Source organism: Nothobranchius furzeri, chromosome 5 (assembly GCF_043380555.1).
Source record: "Nothobranchius furzeri strain GRZ-AD chromosome 5, NfurGRZ-RIMD1, whole genome shotgun sequence".
Taxonomy (NCBI): Eukaryota; Metazoa; Chordata; class Actinopteri; order Cyprinodontiformes; family Nothobranchiidae; genus Nothobranchius; species Nothobranchius furzeri.
Genome location: NC_091745.1, coordinates 2,587,041 through 2,604,782, shown reverse-complemented (window position 1 = coordinate 2,604,782; position 17,742 = coordinate 2,587,041). Strand labels below are relative to the sequence as shown.

Sequence of the window (17,742 nt, the reverse complement as noted above, 5' to 3'; positions counted from 1 at the left end):
TGTTGCGTAAATGAAAGTAGGCTGAGCAAATGAGGTTGATGTGGGCGTTGAATGATAGAGGTCTGTCAAGGATGACACCAAGACTCTTTACATGGGGGGAAGGAAGGATGGAGGAATTGTCGATGTTAATTGATATGATGGGAGATTTGTTCAGAGTGGAGGGTTTCCAAATGAGCAGAAGTTCAGTTTTATTGCTGTTGAGTTTCAGGAAGTTTGATGAGAACCAGGATTTTATCTCAAGGAGACAGCTGGACAAGGAGGCCGAAGGGAAGATTGCATAAATATATATATATAAATCCAGGTGTCATCCGCATAGCAGTGGAAATTTATCTTGTATTTGCAAAAGATTTGACCAAGTGGAAGAATGTAGATGATGAATAAGAGAGGTCTAAGGACAGAGCCCTGGGGAACACCAGCAGACACTGCCAGGCCACAGATCCAAAGGCAGGGGAGGGACCCATTGAAATATAAATAATCTTTCAATGTCAAAGAGTTCCTTTCATCCATCAATTTTCTTCTGCTTGTCCGGAGTCGGTCGTGGGGCAGCAGCCTAGGCAGAGAGGCCCAGACTTCCCTCTCTTCAGCCACTTGGCCCAGCTCCTCTGGGGGAATCCCAAGGCGTTCCCTGACCAGCAGAGAGACATTGTCTCTCCAGCGTGTCCTTGGTTATCCTTTAGGTCTCCTCCCATTTGGACGTGCCTGGAAAACCTCACCAGGGAGGCGTCCAGGGGGCATCCTAATCAGATGCACAAGCCACCTCAACTGGCTCCTCTTGATGTGGAGGAGCAGTGGATCTACTCCAAGCCCCTCCCGGATGACTGAGCTTCTCACCTTATCTCTAAGGAAGACCCCAGCCACCCAGTGGAGAAAACTCATTTCAGCCGCTTGTATCCGCAATCTCGTTCACAACCCAAAGCTCGTGACCATAGGTCAAAGATTAATAACAATATTACTTAAAAAAAATAATTCAGATTTGAAAAAGACAATATCCTGTATTTATTTTGTGCCTTCCAGAGTTCTATGACCCCCCAAGGCACTTTACAACACATCAGCCATTCACCCATTCACGCACACATTCACACACTAGTGGTGATGAGCTACATTGTACCCACAGCTGCCCTGGGGTACTCTGACAAAGACGAGGCTGCCGTGCTCAGGCACCACTGGTCCCTCTGACCATCACCACCAGGTGGGCACTTTACTCTTCTGCCACCATTGCCCCTAAGTATTAGAATGAGTAAAGAAACAAATAAAACGAATTCAAATCAATAAATAGAATTCATATAAATAAACAATCCAGGACCAGGATGACATCATTCCATGTTGTCGTCACAGAGACCTTCAATGTTTTAGTTCTCATGTACCTTTACTGCCCTCTTGTGGTCATATCTGAGAACTACATTATGGCTGACGATAATGAATATATGAGATGTCCCTCGGCTTAATCAGTGGTTGATTAACATGCTTCTGCTGAACACTAGGACAACACGAAGAGGTACGAGCAGAGGAAACATCTTAACGGTGGTCCTCCAGGTCCAGAATTATTCATCCTTTTTTTCAGTTACAAGATTCAAACATTAATTTTCAGGATTCACATAACCAATGATAATGTAATAATGACTTCTAAGTAAATGTATCTCTGCACATTCAACGGTCTCTGGTGTACTCAGCGTGGTCTATCATTAGTCGAATGCCTAATGAATCGGACCACTGGAGATAAAGAAAACAATTACAACACAAGATATTTAAAATAATTTGCTTCTTAGAAATCAGTTTTTAATTCTACTTCTCTGTGAGATTCTTCACTGTTCGTTGTTTGGGTTGTCCGTTTTCCCCAACAGCACGTGAAGGCAACACGCTTACCTGTGGGCCAGGTCCAGCTGATCCGAGTGAGAGTGATTCAGAGGGCGTCGACGTAAAAGTGTGCTAGCGTGCGCGTGCTGCGCAGAAACCAGAGTCTCTGTCCTTTCTGTTTCCTCCGATAACGGACCGGTCCAGGGTTACGGGCAGGCTTGGATGGAGGAGGCGCTGACGTCGGCGGTAAGACACCTGCTCGGTTCAGAAACAACGTCTCCTCAGCGTCGCGTGTGCACTTCAGCAAAAGCGAAGAACCGTCGCTCTATATTCTCATGCTGCTTCCGTTTGATGTGGTGGGGCTCTCGACTTATGCTTGTTTAAAGCAAAGAAAAGAGACGAGATAGAGTCGGTTTCCGATAACTCTGAACAGAATAAACACTTTAAAGTCAACTTCCTGCTGCTTTGTTTTTGTTGCAGTAGCGGTTATCTGTGAATTTAGGGTTTTTTGCTCAAACTTCCAAGTAAACAAGCCCAAAGTTCAGAACACCTTGAACTGAAGGCTGCATGACCAAAAAGCTCCACAGTCAAGCCAGCTCTGAAGTCAAGGTGAGGCTGCAGTTCCACTCAAGATACTTCAGATTTACTTGGATTGTGGTAAAGTTAGGACTTCTGTAGGACGTGTGGTGAATCCGTCTACTGAAGCTGATCTTCAACCCATCCAACACTCAGTTAGTCAGGAGGCACACTGATTGTTTGAATTCTGCACATTTTACAGGAAGATTGCTTGAACTACATGATAAAATCAAATGTGCCTCTCCGCTCCAGATTCAAAGATGTGAAGACTATTTTAATGGTGTGCCTTTCTGACCTGAAACCCCACCCTGGGTGACTAATTTGAAGTGAAGCAGGGCTAAATACACTGTTATTTATGAAGTAGTAAAATATTTAATGCTAAGTGGCGAATGACTTGTGACTAAAGGTTTTTGTCTCTACAGTTATGGCTGAAAACAAGCAGAATACCTGCTACTACAACCACAATGTCACCTTCTTCTACAACCAGGTGGGGAAGGAAATGAGTGAAAAGTGGACCCCGAGGGACTTCGTGGTCATCGGACTTGGATTGACGGTGTGTGTTATTGTAGTTTTGGCAAACCTGCTGGTGATGGTAGCCATCTTCAAGAACCGCCGCTTCCACTTCCCCATCTACTACCTCCTAGGGAACATGGCAGCAGCAGACCTGTTTGCAGGTCTTGCCTACGCCAACCTGATGTTGAACACGGGCCCTTGGACTCCAACGCTTACGAAGCAGCAGTGGTACATCCGCGGGGCTCTGATTGACATCACCCTGACTGCCTCTGTGGCCAACCTGCTGGCTGTTGCTGTGGAGCGCCACCAGACCATCATCACCATGCAGCTGCACAGCAACATGACCAAGCGGCGCGTGGTGCTGCTCATAGTCTGCATCTGGGCTGCAGGAATCATCATGGGTCTGGTTCCCTCCTTGTTTTGGAACTGCGAGTGTGATCTAAAAGACTGCTCTACAGTGGCACCGCTGTACAGCCGCCGCTTCCTCGTCTTCTGGGCCGTTCTCAACCTGCTCACTTTCTTCGTTATGGTGGCAATGTACTCCCGCATCTTTTATTACGTGAAATGTCAGAGTCGGCAGACGGCCCAGCACACCTCTGAGATCCGACAAAACCAGACGGTTGTCAACCTGATGAAAACCATCTCGATGGTTCTGGGTGAGAAGAATTCCTCTTTAGTCTCCGCTCTGAACAAAACCACGACAACTCAATGGTGTCGGTGCTTTAGGACGGAGCAGACGTGCCGTCTGTCTGACTTCACCCTCAAACCGGTATTTTAGCTTCTGAGCACCTTAGACTTGAAGCTTGATAAGAATTCAGTGGAAAAACCCATTATCTTGTCATCGCGTTTCAGTGAATCGAGTAACTTCGCTCCTGACATGTAAACAAGTTCTACATGACGGTTGAGCGATCTGATGCAACAGTATTATGTCTCTGGTGCAGGATGTGTTCTGCATTTGTTTACTTTTCTCCTCCTCTTCACCGATCACGTCTCTCCAGGGGCCTTTGTAATCTGCTGGACACCTGGCCTCATTACCCTCCTGCTGGACGGGCTGCTGGGTAAAGACGGCAACGCCAACAGCTACGAGAAGTACTGCTTGGTGGTAGCAGAGTGCAACTCTCTGGTGAATCCTGTCATTTATTCTCTGCGGGACGACGAGATGCGGCGGACGTTCAAGTGGATCCTGTGTCGTTTGTGTCAGAGAGGTGCTGATCGACAGCAGGATGCTTCCCCTGCTGAGATCAACTCTCCACTGACGGAGGTAACCAAGTATCAAGTGTAGCTGTGTGACTGTTGACCTTTACACTTCAGGGTAGAACTTCCTCTTTCTGATCCCTGCACGGCTGGCTTTGGGGTTCCACTTCCTTTCAGTGGATTGTTCAGGTTTCACTTTTTAAACAATGCTGATTTCCGATAAGCCTGAAGCCGCTCTGTTGTAAATCTGATGGAGGAAAGATATTTAGTCACACGGAAGTTCTCGTCTTTATTTTGATCAGCTCCAGTGAGAATAATCCTAAATGTTCTTGCAGAAAACTCTTGAATGCGCCCTGCAGTTAGAAGATCAGGCCTTGTGGAAACCTCGGGATACAGACTTTAGTGACAACAGATGGACAGAGCCCGTGGTCTGATGGGAAAATAAACTGGTATGGTTACCTGAAACTACATCGTGTCAAATTTCATGTGCTTCATTTACTCGGCGTCTGAAAAGCTGAGTGTCTGCCGTCGGCTGAGACGAGCACCGCTTCCGTCTCGGTGTAGCTAACAAATTCACGGTAATCAGCAGATGGTGCAATCTCTCCTTTTATTACATTTGACTATCACAAGAGCATTTGTGACAAATTATAAAATGAAACACTCCTAAAATGAAATACTGAAAAAAATCACACTAAATTATTTATTAATTTTCTAATAAGAACACTACAATTTGTCATATTATTTTTGTTTTACTCTTTCTAGATCGATTCTAAAGTTGAGGTATAAAAGGAGTTTATGCAGACTCACGAGTCTGAAAACAGCGGGGTTATATACACGAGAAAGGAAAAGACAGAGGTAGAGAGAGGGGTAAATACAGGGGAGAAAGGGCGATACAAATATACTAATAAAAACAAATTAAAGTTCATAAAGCCATTTGGTGCTGTGGAACTCAGGTCATCACTTGCAGAATCAACAGATTTGAAAAACGTTTACAAATAACAACTTCATGTTTAGAGTCACAGCTCTGCTGCAGAGTGAACGGGCCACAAAGTACTGATTTAATCATTAGCTGTAATATTTAAGTGACTGCAGCAGACGGCGGCGGTTCTGACGTGTGGACTAGTTCCACAGCACCGTGTTACACATTTGTTAACCCTACAACTTGCAACTTGGTTACATAACAAAAGACCTAAATAATAATAATAAGTTGATAGAGTTATTGTGTTTTATGAGATTGTGGACATCTCAACTTTTATAAAAGGAAAAAAAAAATACTGAAACATTACACAAACTGTACAGTGACATCCATTACAACAGGTAGAAAAAGGGGCACGCATGATAATTTGGTGTGACTAACATTTCTCACAAGATGCAGATGTACAAACTGCTGTGAGAAGCAAAACCCAAAACTTTAACATGATATCAAATGTGACCAGCTTTCAAGCTCCGGTTTTGCTCTGTGACGTGTTTGAACAAAATCTTTAAGGCTTACTATCAAAATGCGTCGCTGTTCAGGTAAGTTGATATACAAAAACTGTTAAATCCCCCAAATGTTGCAGGTTTGTTTTAAAGTTGGGAGCTTTACCACACACCACCTGCCTTTTTTGGTAACAGGAAAGAAGCCCTTGCCTAATTGGCCACAGAAGAAAAGGTAGGTTTTACTGGAGGATATTAAATGATGAATAAAAGCATTCCTTTGACGCTCAGGCGTGATGACCTTTCACCCAGAACCTTTATGAAGCCCCTAACAAAACATCCAAAAACTGAAAACGACTTGAGGCATGACAACACCACAAAGAGACACAGACACAAATATAACTCCCTCCTTACCTCAAACTTAGAAAATGGCTGTGCACCAACTTTAAAGAGACGGAGTAACATTACTACATTGCTGAACTTGGTATTTTTGGTTTTGGTATAACAGGTGGTGATGCGTTGCCTCGGGCTCTCAAGCTTCAGCATTACAAGATGGGGAGGAAATCTCACTTGAAGCCCACCTTGTGTGATGTTAGCTGGTAGAAGCACCAAGTCTAAATAATGTCTACAAAGTTCAAATGGACACTCGCCAGTTTGACTAGGACGTCCCAGGAACCCTGTACACACACCCACGAAGACACATCAGAGCGATACATGATGCACTTTCTCATTTTTGGTCTGACTGTAATAATTTTACCTTTTTTCATTAATAAAAATTTAACTCAAACTCGGAAGATTAAATGAAAACAATTTCACACCTAGAAGTCCTACATGCATGGAAGACAGTCACATTTCTAAATTCATGTCACGTTTGACCCAATAACACATCGATGCCCCACAATCTTTCTGCCCTTCCTTTCTGCCATAAAGATGCTTTATTGAGCTAATTTTTGGTGGTGGCTGGTGCATTCTTGGTGAAACAGCATTAGAAAAAAGCCTACAATCAAATAAACTAGTGGACAAGAAAGTAAGAAGTCTACAAGCCATCTAACAACACCCTCTATGGTTAGCAACACAAAGGGCTATTAATTACACCCACTTAACCAAAGATCTGCTCCTCTCACCAGCCGTGATCACTTGCCCTGCCCTGTTTAGAACAGTGACCCAACTACCTTCCTAAAAAGGTACAAACTCATAACAAGGATGCTAACATTTGTGCTTGACACACCTGTTCAATGTCAGCTCGGTATGAAAACAGCTGAAAAACGTGTGATATGTAGGTTATGGGGGGTATTTGCATGCACGTTTGTGCATTTATCAGTTTTTCACATCAAACTTAGAATGATACACCAAGTTGTAAGGACAAGACGACGCAACGGTGTCTTGTGTCGAGCTGGCAGGGGGTAATCGTAGAGGAACACTGGGGCAGCACTTTGGTACAAGCAAGGTGAGCAGAGCTCCCTGGTGGTCCATATCCACAGTCAGGCTGTCAGGTCCCAAGGCTTGAGCAGATACGGGCAATTCCACACGGGTTCCCAAAGCAGCGAGTCGAGTGTAGGTGTCAGCCGCACACGAACAAGCTGTTCGAGTCCTGTGTCAAGGTAACGTGCAGATACACATAATGTACAGACAACACGATCATCTACACAGCTGGATCAGTGGTTTCCAATCAGTTCTTGACAGCATCAGTGTGCTCCACTCCTCAGTTCTGGCTTAGAAGACTGGAGCACTAGAATGGAGTTGAAGGGAGGAAGCCTCGGTTTCTGTGGGCTGTCTCGTGTTCCAGCACAGCAAGTGTGTGTGAGATGTGTTTACAGCCTCGTGCGGCTTGTCGACAAGGGAGCAATAAGAAACTGGGACAAAAGATCGTAGAGCAGACGCAGTGGGAATGAAGTAAAAGCGGGGAGAACCACCAAATCAGTTGGAAGTGTCTGAGTGTACGCTGCCAGGAGGACCGGGAGGGGAGGTAACTGAGGGGGGGTTGGTGGTGTCCTGCCAGCTGTTAGCCTGCAACAGAAAAGGAGGAAAATATTAGCGACAAAGCCCGTTTCAAACAGAATGTGTAACGGACGAGGTCCGGTTTGCGTGCGGCTTCCGTATCAGAACGTTCACGTCGGCTACGGAGCAGCGTGGCTACGGATGTGGAGCTCTGGAGAGTTTCTGCGTGGCGTCTCACCTTTTCCAGATGTTGCATGTGGATCACCAAGTTAAACAAATCAAACCACTGAGCCAGACAGGAAGTGAGACGCATTTCAGCGAAGTGCATTCAGTCTATTTCAAAATAAAACCTTTGTCACTTTATTTTTGCCGGCATTTATTTTATCAATGACAGCGACATCAGTTCCATGTATGATGGCTCACATTATTTTTAGTGTTGTATTTTTAAATGTCAAATTTCTAATCCTTTGCTGCTCTTGTGGGAGCAAGTATCTGACAACACACACCGTGGGTAAGCCGTGAGGAAGCCGGACTACCTCTGGACTGCATTCAGTGTGAAACGGGCTTCAGAGAGGGGTTTTATAGCCGGCCAATTAAATCATCTTTATATGTGCTCAGGAGCCAGGAACGATAGGGCCTCAACACCCCAGAAGGATTACAGGCAAATAATTCATTCTAATTGGTTAAAGCCAGCTAGCAGTTTCCTGATTAATCACATCCATATTTAAATAATCAATTTGCTAAGAAAAGTCTAATTATAAAACAATTATTGTGAGCCGCTTCTGTCAGAGACAGGATCACCTGCTGATTTCTAGTCTTGCTGATGTGAGAGACGGTCGACTGCAGGAGGGGGTTGAAAAGGCCAAACGCAACCTGCATCAGCTCAACGTTCACACGTCTTACACCCAAGTGTTTTACACAACGGCTAGAGGGGATTACACAACGCTGCTACTCACAAAACGAACGCATCATCCTGAAAAACACTTGCAAAAAGTGTTGTGAGGTATGGAAACCAGACTTTTGAAATCCGACGGCAACGGTGCATCGTTATGGATCGGATATGTTAAGAAAAGAAATCCCTCCTGTTGTCGAGACTAAGGCGTTACTCTGTCGATCCATTTTTATGTATTGCTGGTAGATCAGGAAGAAAACCAACACCGCAGGTGTCGAAACTACCGTGTTTTAGAAAGAGCCGACTGACACGGCGTAATCTTTTGTCCCACAATGCCGTGTTTTCTGTGAAAATATTAGTAAACAAAAGTTTATTTTGGTAACCGTATAATTTGGAGTAATTAGAGCTGGATACGTGTGCTGTTTGAGCTAAATGGGGCTGCATGGTGGCGCAGTGGTTAGCACGGTTGCCTCGCAGCACGAAGGTCGCAGGTTCGAATCTCGGCTGCGGCCTTTCTGCGTGGAGTTGCGTGTTCACCCCATGCAGGCGTGGGTTTCCTCCGGGTGCTCCGGTTTCCCCCACAGATCACAACATGCCCTACAGGTTATAAATTGTAAGCTGCTTTGGATAAAAGCGTCTGCTAAATGAATAAACATAAACATAAATGAGACAACGCTACAGCGGGTGTGGATACTCACATCGAGACGATGAGGGCTGAAGAGTCCACTACTTGACAACGCCTCATAACCGCCCGTCAGGTGTGTAACACGGTGCAGGGTATCCACCTATCGCACATTTTGTACAAAAACATCAGCAGGATTAGAAAACCGACCAAATGTTTATGCTGCTATTTTACTTGGTAAATGAAACGTTGACAGCATCCACAAACCTCTACAGAGCATGAGTTCCCTCTACCATGCTGTTTTAGACTAGGTGAGGTCTAAATGTTGCTGCTAACTCACCGTCTTCACACTAAACACAACCGCCCGGATCAGAATACAATGAAAAGGTGGTTTTACTTCACCGCGTGGGACATTAAAGCAGAAATCTGTGGATTCTTCCAGATCAGCACAAATACACCACTATCAACACACAACAGGAGGAATGTCCTCATGGGCTACAAGAGTAAGGGAGTGGATGTGTGGTAAAATGCAGGATAGTTGGACAACTTTGGGAAAACGAGGACTGACAAAGACAGGAACCACTGGTACTATTGGAGGAGGAGAAAAACCTCGAGGCAAAACAACTGACCATTACTTAAGAGTATTGATTTGAACTCCGACCCTGATCTGTGGATTCCCACAGTGGTACACTGACCATGGACGTAGTACTGAAGAGGACTCCTAATGCTCTAAACAGGCTCTGACACTCAGCCAGACCCTATTTGAGCTGAGAAGGATGCATGTGAGTGTATTCAGAAATATAGCATAAGAACACAAATATGTTAAAAATGAATAAATAAATTCCTATGGCTCTCTGATCAAAGAATGGTCAGTTTTGCGATGCGGGGCAAGAATTAGTGGTAGAAAGGTATAAACAGGGTCTGAGGAACTAGGCTTTTGGGGAGACGAGACACACAGGGATGCTTGGTGGCTAGGGTCACTGTCCTCACTGCATACCTGAGGCTGTAGAGAGGGGGTGAAGTTCAGACCTTCACCATTGAGGGAATGCAAGCCAAGGTAAGTGTCACCTGTGTAAGAAAAGTTATATGACCCCTGTGACCCTGCAGTGTGTGACAGTGCATTTCAAATCAGACCTGTTAGAATACACAACCATTACTCCGTGTCAGGAACTAAATCCAGACCTGATGAGCGTGACATTAGCAGCTAAAGTTTGAAACAGTTTTATTTTTGACTGAAACACTCCTTTGTGAGGATTACAAATTCAGCCTCTCATAAACAACGTAAGCAGAGCGCCCAGGGCGCTTTACTCCCCTGAAGCTGATGATGCCTTCGTTATCTCTGGACGTGGTTACGAGGCACGCTGGGTGAGGATGTGAGGAGTTTTACTTGGTGGATGTTTAAAGGTTACGGGATGTTAACGTTTACAACTGCTGCTCCAGTTCACCGCCTGTTTTACAGGCAGCTTCAACAATATTAGACTCTACTCCAACATCAAGCAGCTCTTAGAGAAAACCTTTTCAGATCATTCTTGCACACGGGGTTAGATTTAAATCAAATAAAAAACTGAAACATGACCTTTGTCACATCCTGACTTCCAGAGGTGGAAAGAGTACTAAAGTTTCCTACTTAAGTACAAGTACCAAAACTTCCGTCATTTTTACTCAAGAACAAGTAAAGTTATTTGCCAATTTTTTTACCTAAGTAAAGTTACTTAGTTACTTTTTTGTCAGTAAGGATAGGTACACCTAAGTAGTGCAACGTTACAACGCCAGCTCACAACACACACACACACACACACACGGATGGAGCACATGTTTACAAGTGAATTAGCTCCAGTATGAAGTGGTGATTGTTTAAGCTCACTGAGACTGCAGGTCTCCTTTCCTGTGAGCAGATCACACTAGGAATCCGTTGGTAAGGAGCGCTAAATTCTCTGTCGCTGCGATGCAGAGTAGTTGGAAACACACTTAAAACACAGAACCGACCTGAGCAGAATACTGACGTAACAGCGGTGCGCGAAGGTGCGGCTTTCAACCAACAGGAGAGGGAGGGAGAGAGGGGGCAGATGGCGAGTGCCTCACAGGAACCAGACTGACGTTTTTGAGCAAAACTGCGAGAAAAATGTACAGCCACACCCCCCACAGGCGTCTCTTTCTGTTCTGACGCTGCAAAGCACAATATTTTTAATTTATTATTAAGCCTATCTTTTTTTGACTCAGTAACGGATATGATTGAAAATGTAGCGAAGTACAATTCTTAAAAAAAATAGCACTCCGTAAAGGTACAGACTTTAAAAATACTCAACAGTAACGCGAGTAAATGTCATTCGTTACTTTCCACCTCTGCTGACTTCACTACCTTCTGGCTTCCTTGTATGGAAGCCAGAAGAGTACAAAAATGTGTAGATGTGAATGTGACTAAGAACAATAGCAAAACAAGACCAAGGACCTAAAATGCAGACATCATTGTGGGAAGTCAAAATGTAACAAGGTATGTCGGCTAGAAACATGAGCAACGTCCTGTGAAGCAAACTCAACGCATAGCCCCTCCCCCCACCCCGGCTAAACCTGAGGAATTATGTGTCCTGCGACTTTATTGAAGAGGTTAGTTAGTTAATCAAGACTTTCAGCTTTTGTTCCCATAGAAAGTAGCCTTTAAACACTCAAAAGAAACCATGGAACAGTTAAAGCAGAAAAAGAAGGTCATTCTTAGAAGACGAGCAGTGTCGCCACATTTGCAACCAGAGGAACGTTGCAGAAACTCTGAGTTGAGTAAATATCTGCTGCTGTTTGGGTCGCAACAGAAAAACATCGAAAACTTTAAATTCACACCACTTCTCCCTGATTCTGTTCCAAATCAAAAGAAAGTGGGATGTTTTAATATTCTCTGCTACACAGAGGATCCGATAGCAATCCCATCACCAAAACCAGGAGAGAACACCAGAAGTGTCCTGATGGTCCATCAGGGAACAAAACCAAAGTTGTTTTCTCGGTATTTTCTGATTCGTTTAGGGTTTTAGTTTTGTTTTGAGACATCTGATCTAATGAAAATAGTTCTGATGGGATGCATTCACATGGTCATCCATCAATCAAGAGGGTTGGCTCCACCCTAGTCACTCTGCTGATGTGTCCTTAGGCAAGGCACTCCACATCCTCTTTCCTAGTTTGTGTTGTAAAATGCTATAAAAACCCAAGTGGTTATCTGGAGGCTTTAGAAGGCTTTAACAGCTTCAATAATAAATAAGCCCTGTTTAAACAATGCATTGTGGGTAAAGTTGAGGATAACAAAAAAACAACTGACTGACTCTAAAAGTGGCCATGGGGGTTTTACCTTTGTATTAACCCGACCCTCTCGCCACAAAACCAGTTTCTTCCCGTCTGCGGTCGGACTCATGAACGACAATCGTAGCCCCGCCCACTCCAGCTGCTTTGCTTTAGTCACATGACCCTGTGTTGTGTTTGCACCTGACCTGATCCGCTCTGGACCAGTACCTACACTGACTTGTATAAAGTAGCTGCTTCTCTAATTATTGATTCATTATATTATTATCATTTTATTGTGCTTATTTCTTAATTCTAATGTTGCTCATAATTTCTTTCCTAATGTTGTGATTCTCGCAAATATGGCAATAAAACCTTCTGATTCTGATTAGAAAGATATTAATTTAAATTATTACAGGATCTGACAAATGACACGTGGTTTCAGTCTGAAAAGTGAGAGAATTGTGCTTTTTTGCAGACGGTTGAGCTCTGTTCATGCTAAAGCCCTCTGGGCAGCGCACCGTGCACAAACCAAACAGGCAGCAGACCAAATTTAGATCAAAACAAATAAATGGTTAATATTCAAAACAAAACAAAAAAAGGAAAATTTGACAATAATGCAAAAATATGTCCTTAGTTACCAGCTTGCTGCAGAACAACCAAATGAGAGAAGATTGTGTTGAAAGGCACCTGAGTTGGGCGTTGCCGGAGAGTTAGCCTGGCTAGCCTGCGCTGACACATTGGCAGCATCCACCGCTGTTTTGACTGCGTAGAGGTTTGCTTCCTCCTGGAACTTACCAATGTTCTTCTTGTAACGTATTCTCTTGTTGCCAAACCAATTAGAGACCTGAGGAGCAAACAGATTTCACAGTTTAATGAGGTAAATTATTTGAAGCTAAAAAAACATTTTAGAATCCAAAGAGGTTTGAATGGATGCAGCTGGACTACTTTGGTTTCTTGAAGCCGTTTTGCTTCTCATCCAAGGAGCTTTGAGCGTTCCGACTGGAATATGGGAGAGTCGAGCTTATAAACTGTACACCATATTCCCGTTAGAATGGCCAAAGCTCCTTGGATGAGAAGCAAAATGGCTTCAAAAAAACCAAACAAAGCCCTGTGGATGACGGAGAACCTTCACCGGCAAAATGTAAGAATATTATGTTGCAGCTTTACTATTAAACTTTACTAACAAATAGAAAAAGGAATTAAAGCATGCAGTTAAGTACATAACAATGATGATCAACTGGTATTTTGGCACCGTTTTTCAAGATGGAGAGGGCAAAGATAAATAACTTAAAGAATCACCCCGTTACTATTCTGGATAATGGATGAGTAAACGATTCACCTGAGACACAGTGATCCCACACTTTTTGGCCAGTTCCTCCTTTGCTTCCTCACTAGGGTAAGGGTTGGACAAGTGGGAGTAGAAATACTCGTTCAGAACTTCTGTAGCTTGCTTGTTGAAGTTGCGTCTTTTGCGTCTGAAACAGAAGGGTGAGCAGAGATTTGGTTTGTACATATATGACAAAACACCTTTAATGCATTAATAAAGTAAAAATCACAGCCAGACAGACCTGGCATCAAGGAAGCGTGAACGCAGAATCATGACGGCCTCGCAGGTGCTCTGTTTGAGCTGCATCTGAATGGAGCTGAATTTACGATGGATTATGGCCACCATGCGCTCAATCTCCTTGGGAGAGATGGGTCGTGTGCGAGACTGCTCCCTCAGCAAGTTCATAACATGGTTGGTGAACTCACTGCAGGCCTGAAAATGACCAAAAGGTAAGAAAGTAAACGTTATATTCAGTGCAGATTTCTGGTGAAGCTGTGAAAGACCAACACCTACCAAACAAAGTGAAACCAGGCAAGTGTTCAGGACTAACCTGCTCATATTTCTCCAGCTCAGAATGATATATCTGACGGATCTGGGCGAGCTTGGCTCTGTAGTCAGAGTGTTCAATGCTGCTGTCGGTAGGTGAGCCCCCTGCTGCTGCTGCAGCTGCAGCTGCTGCAGCTGATCCTCCTCCTTTCTCTGGTCCTGATACACCTTCTGCTAGTAGCATGTTGTCCAGCCGCATGATCTGGGGATCCGGCGGGTCTTCCTCCTGCACACCTCGTATGCTCAGCACTGGGCAGAAAAGAAAATGCAAAAGATTCAGACAAGAAAGGTCAAACTGGCCTGACCAGAGGCAAACATTTATCTGTTAAGAGTGTGTTGGTTTGTTTAAACCTGACAAACTAAATATCCATGGGCATGGTTATTCCTGTGGCCTTAAACGGAATATACAAAGATGCTGAAATACAATGAGAAGCAGATCTGTCCAAACCAAGTCAAGTTTCTGCACCGACTCATGGCGTTTGACTAAATGTTGTGAGTCTGAACTTCCTCTAAACCAACAGCAGAGGGCAGCACAAGCCCTTTGTGGCAGACTGCCAGAGATAAGGGCATGAGGCATGAGACCAGTAATGGAAGTGCATGTGCTGTCACTACAAGCCCCAGTGGCCATAAGTATAGTTATCAGTCGCAGCTCTCCACCACTGTATTATACCAGGACCTCTGTCAGCCCGCAGCCTCGCTCTCATCTCTCTCTCTCACACACACACACACACACACACACACACACACACACACACACACACACACACACACACACACACACACACACACACACACACACACACACACACACACACACACACACACACACACCACTCTGTTTCTGAAGTTTGGACTTCAGTGATCTTTATTCAGAACCTAAAGCTTTTAACACTAAAACTACATTTTCTTTTGCCCTTTTAGCTTTCCAGTCCTTCAACTTCAGAAAGATAAAAAAATATTTTCAACACACCGACTTTGTGTACGTTAGGACTACCTTAGCACATTTAATTCCTCACTTTAGATTTTGGAAATTGAAATAAGGTAAAAATGTAGCTACTGTGGTAGTAACTGATGAATTCAGAAAAGTGCAGTAACTAGTTACTTATGAAAAAGAAGTTTTACCGTTAATTATGGAAGAATTCTACCTTTCAGCAAACAACTCTCGGGAACGACTAAAATCAGCAGCTTCCAGTTTAGGACAGGCTTATTATGGATGCTTTAAATACATTATTTATGTTTAATTACCAGTAACACTAATTGAAAGTTGTGACTTGATCTAAGGAGTTATAGGTTTTCCTTCCACCAAACCATAGCATCCCAGTTATTGGATATATTTAAGAATTATTGGAAAGTAAAACATATAACTAATCATTTAATGTAATCCTGAACTACGGTTCAAAGCGTGTCCACGTGTTAGTTACCGTTAATAGGCCCGATTATGTAAAGAAAAATCCATTTAACTGTGGGGGGACTCGTGCAAAGCCAGGGGGAGGCTGATGACGTAGGACAAGTGGGTGATGTTGGACACCTGTCCTTATTAAGGATTATGCTAGTCTGTTGAGGTTCACCACCAAAGTTATGAAGAGCGTAAACTCATTTCTTAAGGTTTTCATCGGCTGATTTTTCAATTTTATGTTGTTATCATCTCAAATACCTGAAACATGCTGAGAAAGGCACCATGAAAAACATGTCTGCAGCTCATCAGAGGGACCAGACATAAATGAGCAGTTTTCGCTCTTTCCACCGTCGTGGCAGGTTTTTAACAACGGTGTCGACCATTTGTTCTCTCTTCGTTTTACATGTTTCTTCATGCCTTTTTCTCTCCCTCTGCTACGTTTCTCGTCTACCCAAGGCACATTCCTGCTGTGTTGCTCCCCCATCTCAGGACTTAGGAATGCAGCAGACCCAGTCGCCTGAACTAATGACCCTGATTCGCCCATTTCTTTCCCTCCATTTTCCTTCTAGTCTTCCAAAAATTCTAATGATCTCTGCACCTTTGGAGCAGATGAATAAAAGTTTTGATTTGTTACACTGATATTTGGTTGGAAATACTCTGTTCGTGTTTTTGTTACAGGAATTAAAATGAGCTACCAACGACCACCAGGCGACAGATTTTAACCCTAGGAATATAGTTGTGGTTTTGAGGAACATGTTCATTTTCTCAGACGTTCAAATGACCTACTGTGAAGAGGGCAAATGTGGCTCTTGTGGCTTCTCACCTCAGCCCCCTCCTTTTTAGCTGTGACTCATTATGGCCCCCAGCTGTAGCCTAATGCACCTACATTCCCCTAATTACTTCAATTAAGCTGTGATTACCCAGAATTGCACTCATGCACAGTCTAGTGGCCTGGTGATATTAAAGCAGATACTACAACAGCTGTTGAGATGAGTAAAAGTATTGCACAACAAAGCACCATATGACGTACCAGTAAAAACTAAAGCAGCATTTGAACTGACGAGTCAAAGAACCAGGAGGTTGTTTTGCTCCAGAATCAAAGCCAAGTGCTCTTTTAAAGCTGCAGCGTGCATTTCCACTGCGCTGGTTTTCTACCAAGGAGACCTCAACCTGAGATAGATCTAAGTAATGACACTTTAATTTGTTTTTAAGAAGACCGTTTCAGGCCCACAGCCAATAGCTATGGCTTTTAGAAATGGCCATAATGCATACGTTACAAGCCGAACCGGGCGGCGTGGCATTGTGAGACTAAGCGAGGAACACATACTATGAAATATTCAGGGTATCCAGCTGGGCTCTCGCTGCATACATAATCATTCTCGTTTCTGCACGGCAAATGTGGAAACGTAGTGCTGTGCAGACACAACACATATAATCTAAAAAGGCACAGGGAAAGGTGAACAGCCCTACCAATAGTGTAGTGCTGTACATTAACTGAAATGCTTTCCACACATAGGCATAGATAAGGCTTAAACGCAGTCAGTATATCATTGCTCAGCTCACAGCACAAGCTTTATCCTTGTCTGTCTTTTCCCTCGCTAGCATCCCCTTTTTCACTCTGTCTCCCCAACACACATCCCCTCCCCCTTCTCCCTTTCAGCACACCCCCCAACACACAACTCCCCCATCACCCCCCACCCCCTGTTCTCCATTTCAGTCGAGTTCTCCATGTGAGCCGCAATCCCTCATGCTGTCAGCCCCCCCTTTCCCTCTCTCTGTAGACAGACAGGATTAGCATTTTAATTGCATCAGCTCCCTTGGGTATTCTCAGCCTTTCACTGGGAGAGAGCAAGGGATCGGCAGAGAGGGAAGGAAAAAGGGAGAAAAAAAGGTAAGAAGAGAGAGAGCGGCTAGAAGGAGAACCAAGGAGAACTGAAAAAAAGGAGTCACAGGAGAAGGTATGTGAGGGAGAGAGAGACAACAGAAATACACAGAATCTGGAGCACAAACATTAGGGAGAGCAAGTAAACCAAAGGGAAGGAAAGATGGTGAAAAGATCAGGTTTCCCCTTCCAATACAAGTCTAATAAAAAGCTTAGTCCTTTACAACCAAACTAAGCTGAGTGGATGTGCACATTTTCATTACAAAATGTACAAAATATGAATTTAAAATCTAAAATCTACTGCATGATGCAAAAAAAGCATCTTTACACTACAAACTGTAATGGGAAGTAGGTACATTCACAACTCCCCAAAACAAAAATG

General features: G+C 43.9%; 3 protein-coding genes across 6 annotated transcripts in view; 1 reads left to right on the top strand and 2 right to left on the bottom strand.

Annotated features, from left to right (window-relative positions):
- The window catches only part of stxbp2 (syntaxin binding protein 2), a 54,272-nt gene extending 52,307 nt beyond the window's left edge, over window positions 1–1,965 (bottom strand). Inside the window, exon 1 of the mRNA XM_054741288.2 lies at window positions 1,864–1,965. The gene's annotated coding sequence lies outside the window, so the exon portion shown is untranslated. The remainder of the gene's footprint in view (window positions 1–1,863) is intronic.
- lpar2a (lysophosphatidic acid receptor 2a) lies at window positions 1,902–6,115 on the top strand. 3 transcript variants are annotated; one of them, XM_070551342.1, is made up of 5 exons: window positions 1,902–2,040; window positions 2,793–3,539; window positions 3,882–4,144; window positions 4,413–4,526; window positions 6,002–6,115. In XM_070551342.1, exons 2-4 carry the CDS (start codon window positions 2,795–2,797, stop codon window positions 4,509–4,511), a joined length of 1,107 nt encoding a protein of 368 aa, XP_070407443.1. In that variant the 5' UTR covers window positions 1,902–2,040; window positions 2,793–2,794; the 3' UTR covers window positions 4,512–4,526; window positions 6,002–6,115. The 3 variants fall into 3 exon arrangements, with proteins under 3 accessions (XP_070407443.1, XP_015803955.1, XP_015803956.1); XM_015948470.3 differs by lacking the exon at window positions 1,902–2,040 and adding an exon at window positions 2,216–2,403; XM_015948469.2 differs by lacking the exon at window positions 6,002–6,115 and having other exon boundaries at window positions 4,413–4,545.
- Window positions 6,116–7,209: 1,094 nt separating this feature from the next.
- Window positions 7,210–17,742, bottom strand: part of pbx4 (pre-B-cell leukemia transcription factor 4) — a 49,369-nt gene continuing 38,836 nt past the window's right edge. The window contains exons 3-9 of one of the 2 annotated variants that reach the window (XM_015948467.3): window positions 14,087–14,331; window positions 13,778–13,968; window positions 13,549–13,684; window positions 12,897–13,053; window positions 9,943–10,013; window positions 9,022–9,108; window positions 7,210–7,500 (exon numbers count right to left, since the gene is read on the bottom strand). In XM_015948467.3, the coding sequence (XP_015803953.1) occupies window positions 7,411–7,500; window positions 9,022–9,108; window positions 9,943–10,013; window positions 12,897–13,053; window positions 13,549–13,684; window positions 13,778–13,968; window positions 14,087–14,331 (977 nt within the window). In that variant the 3' untranslated portion in view covers window positions 7,210–7,410. The remainder of the gene's footprint in view (window positions 7,501–9,021; window positions 9,109–9,942; window positions 10,014–12,896; window positions 13,054–13,548; window positions 13,685–13,777; window positions 13,969–14,086; window positions 14,332–17,742) is intronic. The other variant, XM_015948468.3, reaches the window with a different exon arrangement.